Raw genomic sequence first — 17,911 nt, 5'->3', positions numbered from 1 at the left:
TGGGGCATGTTTAGGTCCAGGAAGTTCCATGAAGGAGATAGGAGGTTGAGGAATGTTATCTGGTTCATTGGGAGAAATTTCACAAAATGTTCTCCAGAGACATCATCATCATCATCTTCGTCATCACTAGCTTCATCTACCACCATATTCACAGAAGCTTCAGTGTTGTTAGAAACAAATAAACGCCTCTTCTTTAGCTGCGGTGATCCCGGGGGCGTGTCCGGTATAATTTCATCACTACTATCTGAACTAAATTCACTATTGCTATCCGTTAAATCATCCAAATTAACTTCGCATTATTTCAAATACTGCATTAATTTATCATCATCAATACCTGCTGAAAATATACCACATGAACCACTTGCCGTATTGCTGTCACAAATCCACTCACTGCAAGGAGCATTCTCTTACTGACCGGTTATCGGTATTTCTAAACACAGGAAACGATTCTTGTGAAAGTTAGAAGACCCTCTTAGAACTGTCAAAGCAAGGTCGGGCATACAATAACTTGTAGCCCCTTTACTATAGGTTGTCACAAGTGTATGCATGTCACTATAGGTTGCCACAAAATTATATGTATCACAGAATTTTAAGCCAGCCGATGTAATCGGCTCTGGGAACTTCCAACTGGATTTTTAAAGGCCAACCTGATCAGCTTTGGTAATTGAAAGGGCAGGTGCTCGCACTACTGCCTGGCTCCAAGAGAGTTAAAACACATCATACATATCAAACTGCATATAATGTTGAAGAAGGATAAATTGTATCGAAATATTAGATGGTTATTTATTCATCATATGATATACTGCACCCATTTACAGCTAAGCTTGTTGAGCATTGAGATATCTGGAGGATCTCAGGCCACTAACAAATAAAAAGTTCCTTATGGTACTTACGATGCAAATGTTATCAAAATAAATGTTGATCCAAGGGAAGAATGATAAGGTCATGAAATAATGACTCATGGTGCAGCTTATCACCACCACCACCACCACCACCACCACCACCACCATCATCATCATCATCATCATCATCATCATCAATTCTTTGCTTCAGTAAGCTGGATATGGGTGTGGGTTCATCCTATCCAGCCACAGCTGATGTACTTTTGGTGCCAATTTGCATTTCATTTTGCGTGTTATTTGAAAATTTGCTTTTCCTGAAAATCATGGTGTCAAATAACAACATTCCTTTCATAGTATGCTCTTGGGGTCCTAATTGGAGCCATCCTTCTTGAATGTCCATACCATCATAATCTGCTTAAAACAAAAGGTTCCAATAGATTCTTGTCCAATCCAAGTTGTTGCTGGATATTATCATTTCTTATTTTGTCTCACCTTGTTGTTTGGGAGACACGAATGATGGAACTTCATTTTGCACCTGAATATGGAATGCTTCAGACCTTTAATTTGACTCATCACCAAACCACTAGGTTTAGTTTGGTTGATGATCATCCCCGTTCTTTCAAATTCTTATTGTCAAAGATCTAGTTTAGCTTGAACTGCTTCTGTCTCATCCCATAGCATAACATCATTAGCAAATACAAGTGTATTTGTTGTCTGATCCTTAATTTCCACTGCTTTTATAACCTCATCCATTATAGTGATGAAGAAAAGTGGTGATAGACCCTTGTTGAACTTTGCTCTTGGTCTCAAAACAACTTGATCTGCCATCTTGAATTTGCACACAGCTTTTTGTCTTTCAGTATCAGTCTGTCACTGCTTTGGTCATTCTTTTGGTCTTCTACTGACAACTTCTGATATGTAACCCATTTTTGTGATAGTATCAGTCACTGTCCTTAGTACATGTCCAAACAATCATAGATAACTCTTGTTCATTTTGTCTTGAATCAGTGCAACCCTGAATCTCTCCCTGATGGTTTTATTGGAGATGCAATCCAGTTTAGTGACACCAGGTGTCCACCTCAGCATCTTTGTCTCCATGATACCCATCGTTGCTCAGTCTCAGTTGTACTTGGCCATCATTTGCAACCATACAGTACAAAAGTTCAGATAACAGTATAAGACTTTTGAGATCACCTTTCATCCTCCAGTTACAAGTGATGCTGAATGTTGTGCACATTTCATCCATGCTGTGGTTATCCTTGCACTGATCTCTTCAACAATTCAGCCATCATCCGCAATCATGGAGCCAGTCATAGCATTCGCAGCAGGTCCTCATCATCTACCTGAATGGTTCTGATTGCTTGTGGATCTGATGTCAAATATTCAGTCTTATTTTTATTGAGGTGCAGGTCATATTGTGCCAGACAATCTCTCCATTCTTGGATTTGCCATTGCAGATCAGCCTGAGTCCCAGAGGCTAACATGACATCATCAGCATAGAAAAGTATCCATAGCAAAGGCTGGTGCAGATCTGCTGTTACAGCATCCATCATTAAAATGAATATGAGTGGTGACAGTGCTGAACCTTGGTGAACACAGACAGTGATGGGAAAGTCACTGGTTGCTCCTGCAGCGGCCTGAATATAGCTCCTTGGGTCTACATAAAGCAGCTGTACCCAGCTGACAAGTATTCTGCCAAGCCATGTTCTTGCAGTGCTAGCCATATGAGGTCATGCAGTACATAATCAAAGGCCTTCTCAAGGTCCAGGAAAGCAAGATAGATCGGCTTGTTCTTATCGCAATGTTTTTCAACCAAAAGCTGTGTAGCATGGAATGGATCAATTGTGCCACAAATCTTCACAAATCTGGCTTGGTTTCGGGAAAGCTCAACAATCTCACAAATCCTTTTATCAAGAACATATTTGAATACCTTCATTGCATGACTCAAAATTCGAATTTAGTGGCAATCATCATATTTGGCTGGGCTTCCCATCTTTTAGAAGATGGGAATGATGATGCTCTATTGCCAGTCAATCAGTGTGCGACCCACCGGGCTGAGGAGCTCAGACAGTTGAGCCACTGGGCTTCTGACCCCAACTTTGCAGGTTCGTACCTGGCTCAGTCCGGTAGTATTTGTAGGTGCTCAAATACATCAGCCTCATGTCAGTAGATTTACTGGCACATAAAAGAACTCATGTGGGACTAAATTCTTGCACCTCAACGTCTCCGAAAACTGCAAAAGTACTTGGTGGGACGTAAAGCAATGACATTACTGTATTATTATTGGTGTTCAGCCCTGTTGCGGGCTAATTTGGAAACTTTAAATAAAATTTAAGAATAATTTAAAAAATCATCTTGTAAAAACAAAATTAAACAAGGTAACATACATGGAAAATAACGGCAGGATGTGGAAAGTGGAAGAAACCATACGAGGTTGTGAAATCAAAGTACTTTTGTGGCTGAAATTTCGAACAAAGAATAATTTAGTTAATATCTACTTATCGCAAATACGTATTTATTATAAAAACATATAAAAAGAAAATAGTGACCACTGTTGTTAACATAAAATACAAAATAGAAAAGAAAACCCTGAAATAAATAAGTTGCAATCTTGCAGTCTTGTCGGTACTAAAATTTCATGTGAAATAAATAAAGAACACTACTGTTAATATAAAACACAAAATAGAAAAAAGAAACCCAGATGCAATTAACTTGCAGTCTTACAATGTTGCCAGTAGTAAACTTCATGGATCCCACTATCGGCAGCCCTGAAGATGGTTTTCCGTGGTTTCCCATTTTCACACCAGGCAAATGCTGGGGCTGTACCTTAATTAAGGCCACGGCCGATTCCTTCCAACTCCTAGGCCTTTCCTATCCCATCGTCGCCATAAGACCTATCTGTGTCGGTGCAACGTAAAGCCCCTAGCAAAAAAAATACATTATATAAGAAGTGACCACCATCACTAAAAAAAACACAGGTCGAAAGAAAATAAAAATGAAACAGAACTACTGAGGCCAAGCTTAATGAAATATTAATTTAAATGACAAAACTTTTGAAAAAACTCGCTTCATAGCAAAATGAAGATGGATGTAAAACCACTTTACCCCATCTTAGATGGTAGAAAGAAATTGATGGGTAAACTCCTGTGACAAATTAAAAAAAGTGCAATGAAATAAAGTTACATTAGGAAATTTAAGATTTGCTTGCCCCAAGAGAAGCCAGAGTTCCCAGACAACACGTCTCCTCTACATGATGCCAAAGACAGAAATCCCACCACTCTACGATGTGCTTCCTGAAGGTAACTCATGACGGATTGTCACCCCCCCCCCCCCCCCCGGTCCCTTTTAAAAGTGTGTCACATAATTTAAGGTACATATAAAACAAAGTAATAATGTAATAATCCAAAATAACAAATCTGAAGGAACATACGTCAGCCAATGATACACCATGAAAAGCATTTTAAATATCAACAACATACACATTGCTAGAAACAAACATTCGCAGGATTATGAACATGACAACTAGAGAAAGTATATAGGCAGCAGGCCGGGAAACCCTAAAGAGGATGTGATCTTACGTGATGTTGTAGGGGAAAAAGACGTGAGAGCGTTTACCCTTCATTCAACTTTACTAATAATTAAGAAAATTTAACAAATAAATATTCCAGCAATCAAAAGGATATCATTAACCAGAAACAAGATGAAACAAAGCACAAGATTTCTGTCCATGGTTCAAAATTGCGATAACATGTTTTAACTACTTTTAAGGAAATTGAGCATAGCTGACTATGAAATTCATAAGGGAAATTTAACAGGGAATATAAACATAATTACAACCATCTTACAAAGTAAATAGAAAAAGAGTTTACAAATTATTACCGATAGGCAGCGAGAGATGCATCACTCCACAGGCTTACCCTAAATTAATGCAGCACAACAGGAGGCAACCCGAATGGAAAGATTAAAATTTACATTACACAAAAGGTGAATAAAAAGGAATTGCCTCCAAAACAAAGGGTATGCGTAGCTGACGAACTAAGGCATTACAAAACCAAAACGGCAAAAACCAGGGTCTATGGTAAACTCCGAACAAATGAATTTACATATTAATTTAACATTAGAGAAAAGAAAACATGCTTACCCTGAGGTGACCGGAGCCAAAGACACGGACCAGAGCCCTGCTACATCAGAGTAGCCAAAGGCCGGAAATTGAGAAACACTCAAAAGCCAATCAGGGAAGCTACCTATGATTTGATCCGAAATTTTCACCAATCAAAATGGCTGTCATTCCAGCCAATGAAAATACCTTACCTAATTTGGTAATGTGGGAAACACATTCTAGAGGTTTTGATTGTGAAACTCAGCGATTTCGTGATCGAAGCCTCCACGTGGCAAATACAGGATGACACAAAAGATGAATTATAACAAGCGTACTACTGGAGATCTCCAGTCCCCAAAATACAATTACTTCCAACACTCATAATGGTTATTAAATAAATATCAATTGTCTCTCCTGTTAGTCCTGAAAATTCTTAAAATTCACAAAAATTTCACAACAAATAAAAAACCTATTTCATCAACTTCTTCACAAATGTCTTAATTCTTGTGATGGTAATTTTACCACAAATTTACCTAAGTACAGAATCAAACAAACAAATATTTAACTGAATTGTTCGAAAATGTCTGAGAGTTTCTTAGTTTTTCAATGATGATTTCATGACAAATTTTTAGCAAAACGACAAGAATTAAATGATTCCATCCACTTAATGAACTTCTCACCACTGACGACATCCTCCACCGCCGAATCTCGAGCTCTGCTCGATAATTAAATTAAAAACACTTTACATTAAATGGTGGTTTTAACTGGAGGTCCCAAATCTGTGAAAACACACTGATACCAACACATATCACCCACATCTTGATGCGACTCTTGCTAAGAGTATCTTGGAAGCAGAATTTCCTAAGCTCAACCACAGGTATTGCTGTCCATAGGATAGCTGACATCGGCCATCTGCCAACACGGTTTCCCTTTTCAGTCCCACGAGGGTCTCCAATGAAGCTTCCTTTGGTTCACTCGAGTAGAGAACTCACAGTGAACATGTAGTAAGACATGGCGCAGTACTGGGCAACTGTCACCACCAGGAATTCTGCGACACTGCACTCCCTGGTTGGATGCAAACAGGTCAGAATTCATAGTGCCCCTTCCAACAGGCACGGCAGGTTCCCTGGCTGGAATAGGTTATTGTGATCACTGGAACAGAGATCAGTCCACAGCAGAAAAGGAAGTTATACAGGAAAAGCCATAGCTCGGCTATGCAGATGAGTCTTAGAAACATAGACTGAAGGGTGGGTTTTCTGTTTTTCTTGACAACTATTACTACATAACTGGTATTGTTAAAATTCCATGCAAGAAGGATAACCTCACCCCAAATATCTGTGGAAACTCCAAGCCCCACCTCCAGGGCAAGCATGTTTAAAAATTTACCAAACACAAGAGACCAAATGAAATTAGGAAAGTTCACTGGTGTTTACCTTAATACCCAAAAATTTTACAAGTGATCCCTAGTTATGACAATGAATGAAAATCTTAACCTAAAGGACATACTAAATTATACCTAACATGGTCTCAAATGACCATTTTTATTACAACTAAAAAACCTATAAACTTGCCAGTGTATCTGGCCGGATATGTACCCCAAACATTTGCGTACAACTAAGTTTCCTTAAGTAACTAATGGTTTCTAAAGTATCATCTCATAACTAGGAGATCTTGACTTGTGACAAATGGACTCAACTGATCCTCTTCTTTTCAGGATCGTTGACTAACAATGACACAGGGGTTAAAAATTTCAAAATTATGCAGGGACCTCGAAATCTGAGGGCCAACTTACTAATGACACGGTCCGCAGCACTACTCATAGTATGAGTCCTTACATAAACCTGGTCACCCACAGACAGATTGTGCGGTCTTCGCCCGTGGTTATAGTTACGTTGAACCTTAGCGTAATATAGCCTACTTTCAAAGTTTTACGTGCACGGTGCCAAGCAGCATGGATCGTTTCTGGATTTGCGACATCAGGTAGAAGATCGTTAATAGACCACAGATTAGAGAGTGGAGAATTGGGGGTGAACGCTAGCATCAATGAAGCAGGAGTTTGCTTATGACTTTCATGAACTGCAGTGTTGAAAGCAAATGATAACCAATTAAGTGATGAATCCCACTTAGAGTGGTCAGAAGAATGGTATTCGATAAAAGCAGATCTGAGATTCCGATTTGACTCTTTCAGCATAATTAGGCCTGGGATAATAAGGGGTAGTAGTTACAAGAGAATTAGATAAGTCAAAACAGAAGTTACAGAATTGCACAGATGTAAAAGCTCTAGCATTGTCACTTACCAAAAAATGACAGGGTCCAAATGAAGCAAAGATCTGTTTCAAGCAAGAAATAGTAGTATTTCCATTAGCCATATGAGTAGGAAACAGCCATGTAAAATGCAAGAACGCATCAACACACACAAGTATGAAACGATGGCCGGTCCGTGATCGTGGAAACGGACCAGTGAAATCTATAAACAGTCTCTCCATGGGGCGAGAAGCTTGCTCAGGTGACGACAGACCTAGTCAGGTATTAGGAGCATGTTTACTAATATTACAGGTTTTACAAGATTTAACCAAGGTGCGGATTTCACCATCCATGGATTTCCAAATGAAATGTTTACGGATTTTCTCTCTAGTCTTGAACACACCGAGGTGCCCACTGACAGGGTATTCATGGAAATATTTGAAAAGAGCAGGAACTAAATTAGCTGGAACAACTATTTTGGGGTCTTTGCAACCACGAGCAGGACAACACAGAACACCATTCTTAATGACATAGGGTTTGACATGCTCACCAGACTTAATCCTGTAAATGATAGCCTTCAATTCAGGGTCGTCTTCCTGATGTTTAGAAATATCTTCGAAAAGGAAAGGGGAATTGGTCAAAACTACATTAACAAGGGCCGAAACTTGTTCAGGAGAGGGATCTGCAGGCTCTGATTGAGGATAAGAACTGCCGGGGTAGAATATCCTACTGTGACTGTCAGCAACAACATTTTGAGTCCCACAAATGTTCAAAATTAAATAATTGAAAAAGAGGTTCAACCTATTCAATACATAGGAAAGAAATGTAGTGATTACATTTTTATTTAATAGTAAATATAAATGGGACCGGTTTCGACCCTAGTCCAGGTCATCGTCAGCCGTAAAAACATGTAAAACAATGCATATGAAAAAGAAAAAGAAAAGGATTAATTAAACTCTGGATCGGTATAAGATGAAACAGTACGTAATATTAAGAATATGTGTCGTGTCCTCATCCTGAGGTGGTGCAGCTCTTTTCAGGCACACCCCCATTGGAGGTGAGCTGCATGTACCATTTCAACCACATACCAGCCCTCCTGCCATTCTTAAATTCCTGGCAGTACCGGGAATCGAACCCGGGCCCCCGAGGACGGCAGCTAATAACACTAACCGTTACGCTACGGAGGCGGACATATTAAGAATGGTAGTATGGCACACGCAATGATAGGCGAAGTCTCACTATGTTTATGAATATTGGAGAACAGTCAAAAGGGTCAGTTTCCACACTCTGTCAGGCACAAAGTCACAACACTATCAAATAATATATGAAGATCATAAATAACTTGAAGTCGCAGACGAATAGATTTGTAGAAGCAAACCGCCAGCTCCCGGTGATCAGCGCGGCACATTCAAGGTCATGCGCTGCGGTCTCGAACGCCAAAGTAGAATGGAGAATATCCTGAAGGTCCAGTATTTGTCTCGGTTGCGGGAAGTTAAGTACGTGTATATAGAAATATACAACGCAAATCAGTATAATTGAATGAGTACTTGTGCTCCTGCTAAGTTCTTGGAAAACAGTTGACTTGAAAGAACAATTGTAAAGAGAAAGAAATATAGTAAAAAGCGCAATATCGGAAAACAAATGAAAACTTATATGCACAGTGCGCTATTTTTTAAATTGAAAAAATTTTAGGTCATGATTGAAGTAGTTGAAGTTGGCGCAAGACAAGAGTTAAAATTTGAAAGAGGAGAACCGAAATGAAGGTCGATGGTTTTTTTTTTTAATAGAGAAGGTAGAATAAATTAACAGAGGAAGAGTGATAGTGAAATAAGAGAAAGAATAAAAGAAATTGAAGTTAGATGGTATTGAGGAAGGATAAGATAGGGAAATGAAGGAGGGGTAGTTTAGGGTGGGTTAGGAGGGTGGGTTATTGGAGGTAGAAAATGTGGGTGGGAACTTTGTAAGGCATGGAAAATAGAATTGGGGTTTTGGAATTTGGAATTTTTGAGAAGAAGAATTAGGAAGTCAAAAAGGATATTGGGTTTTTCAGAAATGTCGTTTAAATTGAAATTAGGGTTTCAATACGGAACAATGAAATTTTTATCTTTAAATCCCACAAATGTGACGAGCTTCAAATTGAAAAGCTGAGATACATACTGCCCAACGTGCAAGATGACCAGTCCTTTTTGGTTTGGCCTGTACCCAACTCAGCGCCTGATTATTTGTTTCAAGATCAAATGGGAGGTGTTCGAGGTACATTCCAAATCTTTCTAGAGAGAAAACAACAGCTAAAGCTTCTAATTCATAGATCAAATAATTACATTCAGCAGGATTGAGACTACGGGAAGCATAAGAAATTAGATGACGTCCACCTTCAAATTCCTGAAGGAGCACACCAGATATACCGGTAGATGAGGCATCAGTTTGGAGAATGAAACGTTTAGAAAAATCTGGCATCACTAGCACAGGAGCGGTTACATAAGGCAGATTTCAGATCATAGAAAGCTTCAAGTAGAGCAATGTCACCAGTGGTGAGAAGTTCATTAAGTGGATGGAATCATTTAATTCTTGTCATTATACTAAAAATTTATCATGAAATCATCATTGAAAAACTAAGGAACTCTCAGACATTATTGAAGAATTCAATTAAATATTTGTTTATTTGATTCTGTATTTATGTAAATTTGTGGTAAAATTCCCATCACAAGAATTAAGACATTTGTGAAGAAGTTGATGAAATAGGTTTTTTATTTGTTGTGAATTTTTGGTGAATTTAAAGAATTTTCAGGTCTAACAGGAAATAATTAATATATATATATATATATAATAATCATTATGAGTGTTGAAAGAAATTGTGTTTTTGGGCACTGGAGATCTCCAGTAGTATGCTTGTTGTAACCCAAATTTTGTGTCAGCCTGTATTTGCCACATGGAGGCTTCGATCACAAAATTGCTGAGTTTCACAATCAAAACCTCTAGAATGTGTTTCCCGCATTACCATATTAGGTAAGGTTTTTTTTTAATTGGCTGGAATAACAGTCATTTTGATTGGTGAAAATTGCGGATCAAATCATAGGTAGCTTCCCTGATTGGCTGTTTGAGTGTTTCTCAATTTCCGGCGTTTGGCTACTCTGTTGTACCAGGGCTCTGGTCTGCGTCTTTGGTTTTCGTACGTCCTCACGGTCGGACGCACCTTCTTGGTGGTCTGCTCAGTGGCTCCGGTCACCTCAGGGTAAGCATGTTTTCTTTTCTCGAATGTTAATATGTAAATTCATTTGTTCGGAGTTTATCTTAAACCCTGGTTTTTGCTGTTTTGGTTTTGTAATGCCTTAGTTTGTCAGCTAGGCATACCCTTTTCTTTGGAGGCAATTCCTTTTTATTAACCTTTCGTGTGATGTAAATTTTAATTTTTCCATTCAGGTTGCCTCCCTAGCTGGATTAATTTAAGGTAAGCCTGGGGAGTGATGCGTCTCTCGCTGATGTGTGTTAGGGGAGGAGCAACTCCAAAGGCCTCTGCATTAAATTTCAAATTCCGTTGTTATTTTCCTTGTAAACTATTGGTAATAATTTGTAAACTCTTTTTCTATTTACTTTGTAAGATGGTTGTAAGTGTGTTTATATTCCATGTTAAATTTCCATTATGAATTTCATAGTCAGCTATGCTCAATTTCCTTAAAAGTAGTTAAAACATTTTAATGCAATTTTGAACCTTGGACAGAAATCTCGTGCTTTGTTTCATCTTGTTTCTGGTTAATGATATCCTTTTGATTGCTGGAATATTTATTTGTTAAATTTTCTTAATTATTAGTAAAGTTGAATGAAGGGTAAACGCTCTCACGTCTTTTTCCCTACAACATCATGTAAGATCACGTCCTCTGTATGGTCTCCTGGCCTGCTTCCTATATCCTTTCTCTAGTTGTCATGTTGGTAATCCTGCGAATGTTATTTTCTAGGAATGTGAATGCTGTGAGCCTCTGCACACCCAGTGTTCATGCTCATATGCGGCGCTCAGTAATGTTGGTAACCGCTCGCCCTTACTCGGGCGTGAGAATGTAGTGTCGTACGCCTTTCGTACGGTCCTGCCGGCCTCGCAGCGGATGAAGTGGAGATGTGAGGATGGATGGTGAAGGGACCAGATCCCTAGTGCAGACACGCCCAGCCTGGTGAGAGCCCGTGCTCGGCGGCCTATGAAATTTTAGTTGGCGCAAGTCTGTGTCCCGCAGGCCGCACTCATCGGCGGCGGGCTACGACGCTCAGTTTTGGCTCTCGAGCTAGCCAGCTCCCTGGTTGATCCTGCCAGTAGTCATATGCTTGTCTCAAAGATTAAGCCATGCATGTCTCAGTGCAAGCCAAATTAAGGTGAAACCGTGAATGGCTCATTAAATCAGTTATGGTTCCTTAGATCGTACCACTTTACTTGGATAACTGTGGTAATTCTAGAGCTAATACATGCGAACAGAGTCCCGACCAGAATTGGAAGGGACGCTTTTATTAGATCAAAATCAATCGGTCGGCTCGTCCGGTCCGTTTGCCTTGGTGACTCTGAATAACTTTGGGCTGATCGCACGGTCCTCGTACCTGCGACGCATCTTTCAAATGTCTGCCTTATGAACTGTCAATGGTAGGTTCTGCGCCTACCATGGTTATGTTCAAGGTACCTAATTTTGAAGTTATGACCAGTTTGACCTATGTAAGAAGAATTACAGTTGTGGCACTTAAAACGATATACGCCTGATTTAGAAAAGACATTGTTCTATTTATGGAGTTGGAGTTATGTAATAATTCAAGGTTTCTATTATTAGTTCGAAAAGAAATCATGGTATTATGTTTTTTGATGACATTAGCTATACTGTAGGTATTTGCATTGAATGTGAATGTGGTGTAAGCAGCTGGTTTAGGAATATCTTTTAAGAGTGTTGTGTTAGGGCGGTGTCTAAATATGTTGATGATTTGTTCAATAAAATATGTATTATAACCATTAAATTTGGCAATGGAGCGGATGATGTTTAGTTCTTTATTTAAGTTATCTTTTTGATAGTGGAATTTTGAAGGCACGGTTAACCATACTGTTGTATGAGGCACGTTTATGTGACTGTGGGTGAAAAGAGTCTTGTTTTATGGTATTAGCTGTATGTGTGGGTTTTCTATAAATCATATATGATAATGAGGAAGGTAATCTGCTTATTCTTATGTCTAGAAAATTAATTGATTTGTTTTGTTCTGTTTCAAGAGTGAATTTAATATGCGGATCAATTTTATTGAGGCTATTAAAAGTAGAAGCTGCATTGATAAATCTATCACCCAGTATCACAAAAGTGTCATCTACATATCTAGCCCAAAATAATACATGTTTAAAGTCGTCATTGTTATCAATGAAATTGTGTTCTAAAAAGTCTAGGTATATTTCCGCTAGGATCCCTGAGGCTGGAGAACCCATAGCCAAACCATCTTGTGGATAAATTATATTGTCAAAGATGAAGAAGTTGTCAGTAACTACTAATTTTAAGATGGTCATAAAATCATTAATTTCAAGTTTGCTTAAGCAACTATATGTGTTTAAATTATTTTCAATAATAGGAAATAATTTTTTGATATTAATACTGGGATACATATTGACAATATCGAAAGAGTGTAGAGAATGGTGTGGTTGGATTTTAAAGTTATTTAATTTCTCAACTAGTTCTATGGTAGTTTTTACAGACTTATTCGATAAAAATTTGTAATTATTCTTAAGAAATTTATGAATGAATTGTGCTAATTTGTAAAGTGGGCTTGGTTGTAACGGGTAACGGGGAATCAGGGTTCGATTCCAGAGAGGGAGCCTGAAAAACGGCTACCACATCCAAGGAAGGCAGCAGGCGCGCAAATTACCCACTCCCGGCACGGGGAGGTAGTAATGAAAAATAACGATACGGGACTTTCCGAGGCCCCGTAATCGGAATGAGTACACTTTAAATCCTTTAACGAGTATCCATTGGAGGGCAAGTCTGGTGCCAGCAGCCGCGGTAATTCCAGCTCCAATAGCGTATATTAAAGTTGTTGCGGTTAAAAAGCTCGTGGTTGGATTTGTGTCCCACGCTGTCGGTTCATCGCTCGTCGGTGTCTAACTGGCATGGTTCGTGGGACGTCCTTCCAGTGGTGGCGAGTCGAAAGCGCACGGCTGCCGTGGTTATCCACGTGCGGTTCCTGCGCACTCTTCATTGAGTGTCGAGGTGGGCCGGCACGTTTACTTTGAACACATTAGAGTGCTTAAAGCAGGCCGGCTGCTCCTGAATATTGTATGCATAGAATAATGGAGTAGGACCTCGGGGCATTCATATTGCAATGTTAGAGGTAAAATTCTTGGATCGTCGCAAGACGGATCGAAGCGAAAGCATTTGCCAAGTATGTTTTCATTAATCAAGAACGAAAGTTAGAGGTTCGAAGGCGATCAGATACCGTCTTAGTTCTAACCATAAACGATGCCAGCTAGCGATCCGCCGAAGTTCCTCCGATGACTTGGCGGGCAGCTCTCAGGAAACCAAAGCTTTTGGGTTCCTGGCGAAGTATGGTTGCAAAGCTGAAACTTAAAGGAATTGACGGAAGGGCACCACCAAATTTTATACATTTTTTTCCCATCTATATAAGCACCTAAAACTTACTTTTTGGGAAGTAAAGACCTGATGTCTAATTGTTGTCATCGTCATCATCATCATCATCATCATCATCATCATCATCATCATCATCATCTTATTCTTCTTCTTCTTCTTCTTCTTCTTCTTCTCTGTCATCCATGACCTATCTTGTTTTATTTGTTGAATATTTTTCCTAAACTTAGCCAAAATAATATGTACACACAGTTACATATAATGGAAATGAAATATTTACATGTAAAACATTTTTGATACAGTGCTCTCAATCTACAAGGAAACTTCTGCATCATTTAGCCACTAGCTGACATATGTTCCCCCCAACTGTACAAAACATCCCATTAGTTAGTTGCTTCTCAGAAATGTACCAGTACATGTGTACGACTTTTGCTTGTGTATTATTGTGTTATTGCTTGTGTATTAATTGAGTGAAAAATGAAGTATTTGTTGAATACCAAATTTATTTTGGGGGAATGTTACCTGAAAAAATATGGCTATAGAAGATACATTCAGGGAATTATTCCTAAATATCCTGACTCTAGCATTTCTACCACTTACTTCGTCATGATACTCTTTTACAATACATTTTTTAAGACAAAATCTAAGGGAAGAAAATAGGGAACAACCAAGAACATCGTATTTTTAAAAAAAATGGTCTTTAAGATTATTGTTCTTCGTACTTGGAGATGAAAGGATATCTGAGAAAAGGAAACCATGGCTGCAAAAACAAGGCTTAGCCTTTTGAAAGAAGAAAGAACACCAAGTGAGTGGCTGTGTGGTTCGGGTCACATAGTTGTCAGTTTGAACTTCTGATATAGTGGGTTCGAACTCCACTGTCGACAGCCCTGAAGGTGATTTTTCGTGGTTCCTATTTTGACACCAGGCAAATGCTGGGGGCTGTACTATAATCAAGGCCACAGTCGATTCCTTCATACTCCTAGCATTTTTCTGTCCCCTCATCACCATAAGACCTATCTGTGTAGGTGTGACATATAGCTAATTGTAAAAAACTTAAATGAAGCATACCTACAAAATCTTGCATTTCAAAGTTGATGAAACAGTGGTGTACAACAGGTTCAGTTTGTGATGTACAAAAGAAGCAAAAAGAACACATTTTAACTGAAAATAAACTTAGCGATGGGCATAGTTAGAAACAAGTTCCAGAAAATCACTTAATCATCTAGTGCAGGAAACAAACATATTCATGGGGTTGGCCCACAAAGTGACAAGAGTGCTACAATTTTGACCATATAAAATAAGGTTTGTGCAGGAACTTCACCTGACAGGTGGAAGTGTTTACAGTGGAAATTTGGATCCACAGCTAATGTGTATGCCTGACAAGGCATGGTTCCATCTTTTTAGATATATAAATTCCGAAAAATGTGTTATTGTGGAGTACTGAGAATTCTCTTATTGTACAGGAAGTGGCATTGCAACCCCATTAAATAGGGATTTGGTGTGCAATAAGCACACAGTGGATAATGTGGCCTTTATTTTTCTATGACCATATGAATTCAGGTATGTATGTGAGAAAAATTTTGTATCCATTTTTTAATGAACTAACACAGGAAGGAAATGATTATGCATATTTCAATAGGATTGTGCCACAGCCCATAGCGCACTTAATTCTATAGACACTTTCCATCCAGTTTTTGATGACCAGGTAATTAGTACAGATTTGTGTTTCTGGAAAAGGGGAGCGTGAAAGAACTCTTACACGCTGGACAGATTGCATAAAATGTAACACCAAGCTATCCCTTATATAAGCAACCTCTTTGGCAGAAGACTTCAAAGGATGGAAATGGATGCAAAGAAATATCCTGAAATATCGGGATTGAGGGAAGGATATGAAGATGAAGATCAGCTGACCTAAATTACTGTGATTATTATCTTGGGGAAACCCTAAAGGGCAAAGTATACTGTACTTGTACAGTGTTCTTAATAATAATATTTTAATTTATGGACTTATTTTATTCCATAGTTACTAAATGTCTTAATTTGCCAGTAGTAATGGGACATGCTACCCTCCGCATGTACATGATGCAGTTGGGGAGTGGAAGTTAACCAGTGGCTGAATGATGCAGAAGTTTTCTCATATAATGTGAACACTGTATTAAAGTTAGTGGTATGAGGTGAAAAAATTCTCGCTGATCACACTGTGGTCTTGATAACCTTGACCTATTCATAAACTATGTGTATTTACATTTCAAATACAGGATCTTGATTTCAGTTACTCATTGCTTTGTAATTTTCTTCAGGCATCCATGAACTTGATCCAAAAGAACTAAGAAATTATGTGGTAATATGGTAATATAGTTTTCTTTTTCTTTTTTTTTCTCAAAGAATAGGTGGATTTTCATAATCTAATGTACATTGCAGGAGGAGTCCAGGAGGTCAAGTACAAATCAAATTATGGAGCATTATAAACTACAGTTACAAAACACCCAAGATAAACTTGAACAGCAGTTAAAAGAGGTACATTTTTTCAAGTTGTATTCTAAGGGGGGATATTTTATTTTGATGTATACAACAGTATTGCCAATTTTTCTAAAACATTTTCTATTATATTTAGAACAGGCAACAAGCTGAAAAAATAGCTCTGCTGCAGAGCTCCTTGGAAACTGCTAAGTTTAACCTTGGAGAAGCTGAAGAGAGAGCAAGAGAAGCAGTAAGTAACTTTCATATTCTCTGTACAAATCATGTGAAAAGCACAAAAAGATTGAAATAGGCAGCTGATAACTCAAATTATCCTTTTAACTCATTCCCTGGGATTGGCATATTTGAGCACTATGACAGACACTCTCAATCCTTGCAGATTAGAAAGTTGTCAGTGAGACACATATTCACAAATTATTATTTATTTTAATTTTTCCTTGTGAGTATCCATTAGAATCTATTAGAACCACATTGATCATGCATCAGTTAGAACCCTCTAACAAGAGAAGTACCACTCTAATATTTCACTTACGTTCATTGCCACCGTGCCGGGCTGAGTGGCTCAGATGGTTGAAGGTGCTGGTCTTCTGACCCCAGCTTGGCAGGTTCGATCTTGGCTCAGTCCGGTGGTATTTGAAGGTGCTCAAATACGTCAGCCTTATGACGGTAGATTTACTGGCAAATAAAAGAACTCCTGCAGGACTAAATTCCGGCAATTGGCTTCTCCAAAAACTGTAAAAGTAGTTAGTGGGACGTACAGCCAGTAACATTATTATTACATTCACTGCCACCATGACACCCACATAAGAAGTGTTAATGCGTTCTTCACGTTCTTGATGATCATCTTGATAGTGTAGGAAATAAAATTTGCACATATGATGAAAGTGAGAATAAAATGATTATTTCAGAATTAGATGACCTTGATAGTGATAGAAAATGATCACCGTAATAGCGATAGTAAAAGCAAAAATACCGTGACTATGTTCACGAGCCTCAAATGCCGTGTGTGTGTACAGACAGTGACATTTTACCAACAGTAGTTACATTTAAAATAATTCTGGAATAAAAATTGATGTGACTCACGTAACTGGCCCATTTCCTTTCATTGAAATCTTCCTAGACAATGATTTAGTAAATTCAGTCATGTTTGAAATAAATCATTATGCACACCAATTTTTCAGTACACGAGTTATTTCCTTATTCACAGTATCATTACCACAGTTATGTCTATTTATATGGAAGTTGTATATATGATTGGAGTGGACAAACAACTTCATATTGACGAATATTGGTCCACTGAACCCCTTTTTGATACCCCATGGAGCAGAAAAAAATTGAGTTTATGGCATTTACAGCAGTTATCAAAATTATTCCTTCATTTTGAGTATAATAAAGCACAACCACCTAAAAAAAATAATAATCAAGAGTGTGAAGATATATTTAATGCATGAAATATGAAATATCTATCAATACTTTGAGGATCAATTAATTATGAAGCTGTAAAAGCTCTAGGAAAAAAAAAAAAAAAAGATGTCAACATTACATTTAAAGAAGACGAGATAAGAGAAGAGATGGGGAAGTACTTCAACAAGTTGTATAATGGAGGAAATTTCATAGAATACAGTATCTATCTGTTCTGCTAGTGATGAGTCTCTGTTAAC

At 38.3% G+C, this 17,911-nt stretch overlaps 1 protein-coding gene across 1 annotated transcript in view; it reads left to right on the top strand.

Annotated features, from left to right (window-relative positions):
• The window catches only part of LOC136877768 (golgin subfamily A member 6-like protein 6), a 229,152-nt gene that overhangs the window by 48,512 nt on the left and 162,729 nt on the right, over nt 1–17,911 (top strand). The window contains exons 6-7 of the mRNA XM_067151973.2: nt 16,194–16,289; nt 16,387–16,482. Of these exons, the coding sequence (XP_067008074.2) occupies nt 16,194–16,289; nt 16,387–16,482 (192 nt within the window). The remainder of the gene's footprint in view (nt 1–16,193; nt 16,290–16,386; nt 16,483–17,911) is intronic.

The sequence above is a fragment of the Anabrus simplex genome, chromosome 7 (genome assembly GCF_040414725.1).
Source record: "Anabrus simplex isolate iqAnaSimp1 chromosome 7, ASM4041472v1, whole genome shotgun sequence".
In the NCBI taxonomy this organism is placed as follows: Eukaryota; Metazoa; Arthropoda; class Insecta; order Orthoptera; family Tettigoniidae; genus Anabrus; species Anabrus simplex.
The sequence above is the reverse complement of the archived record's forward strand: the minus strand, read 5'-3'. Positions and strand labels throughout refer to the sequence as shown.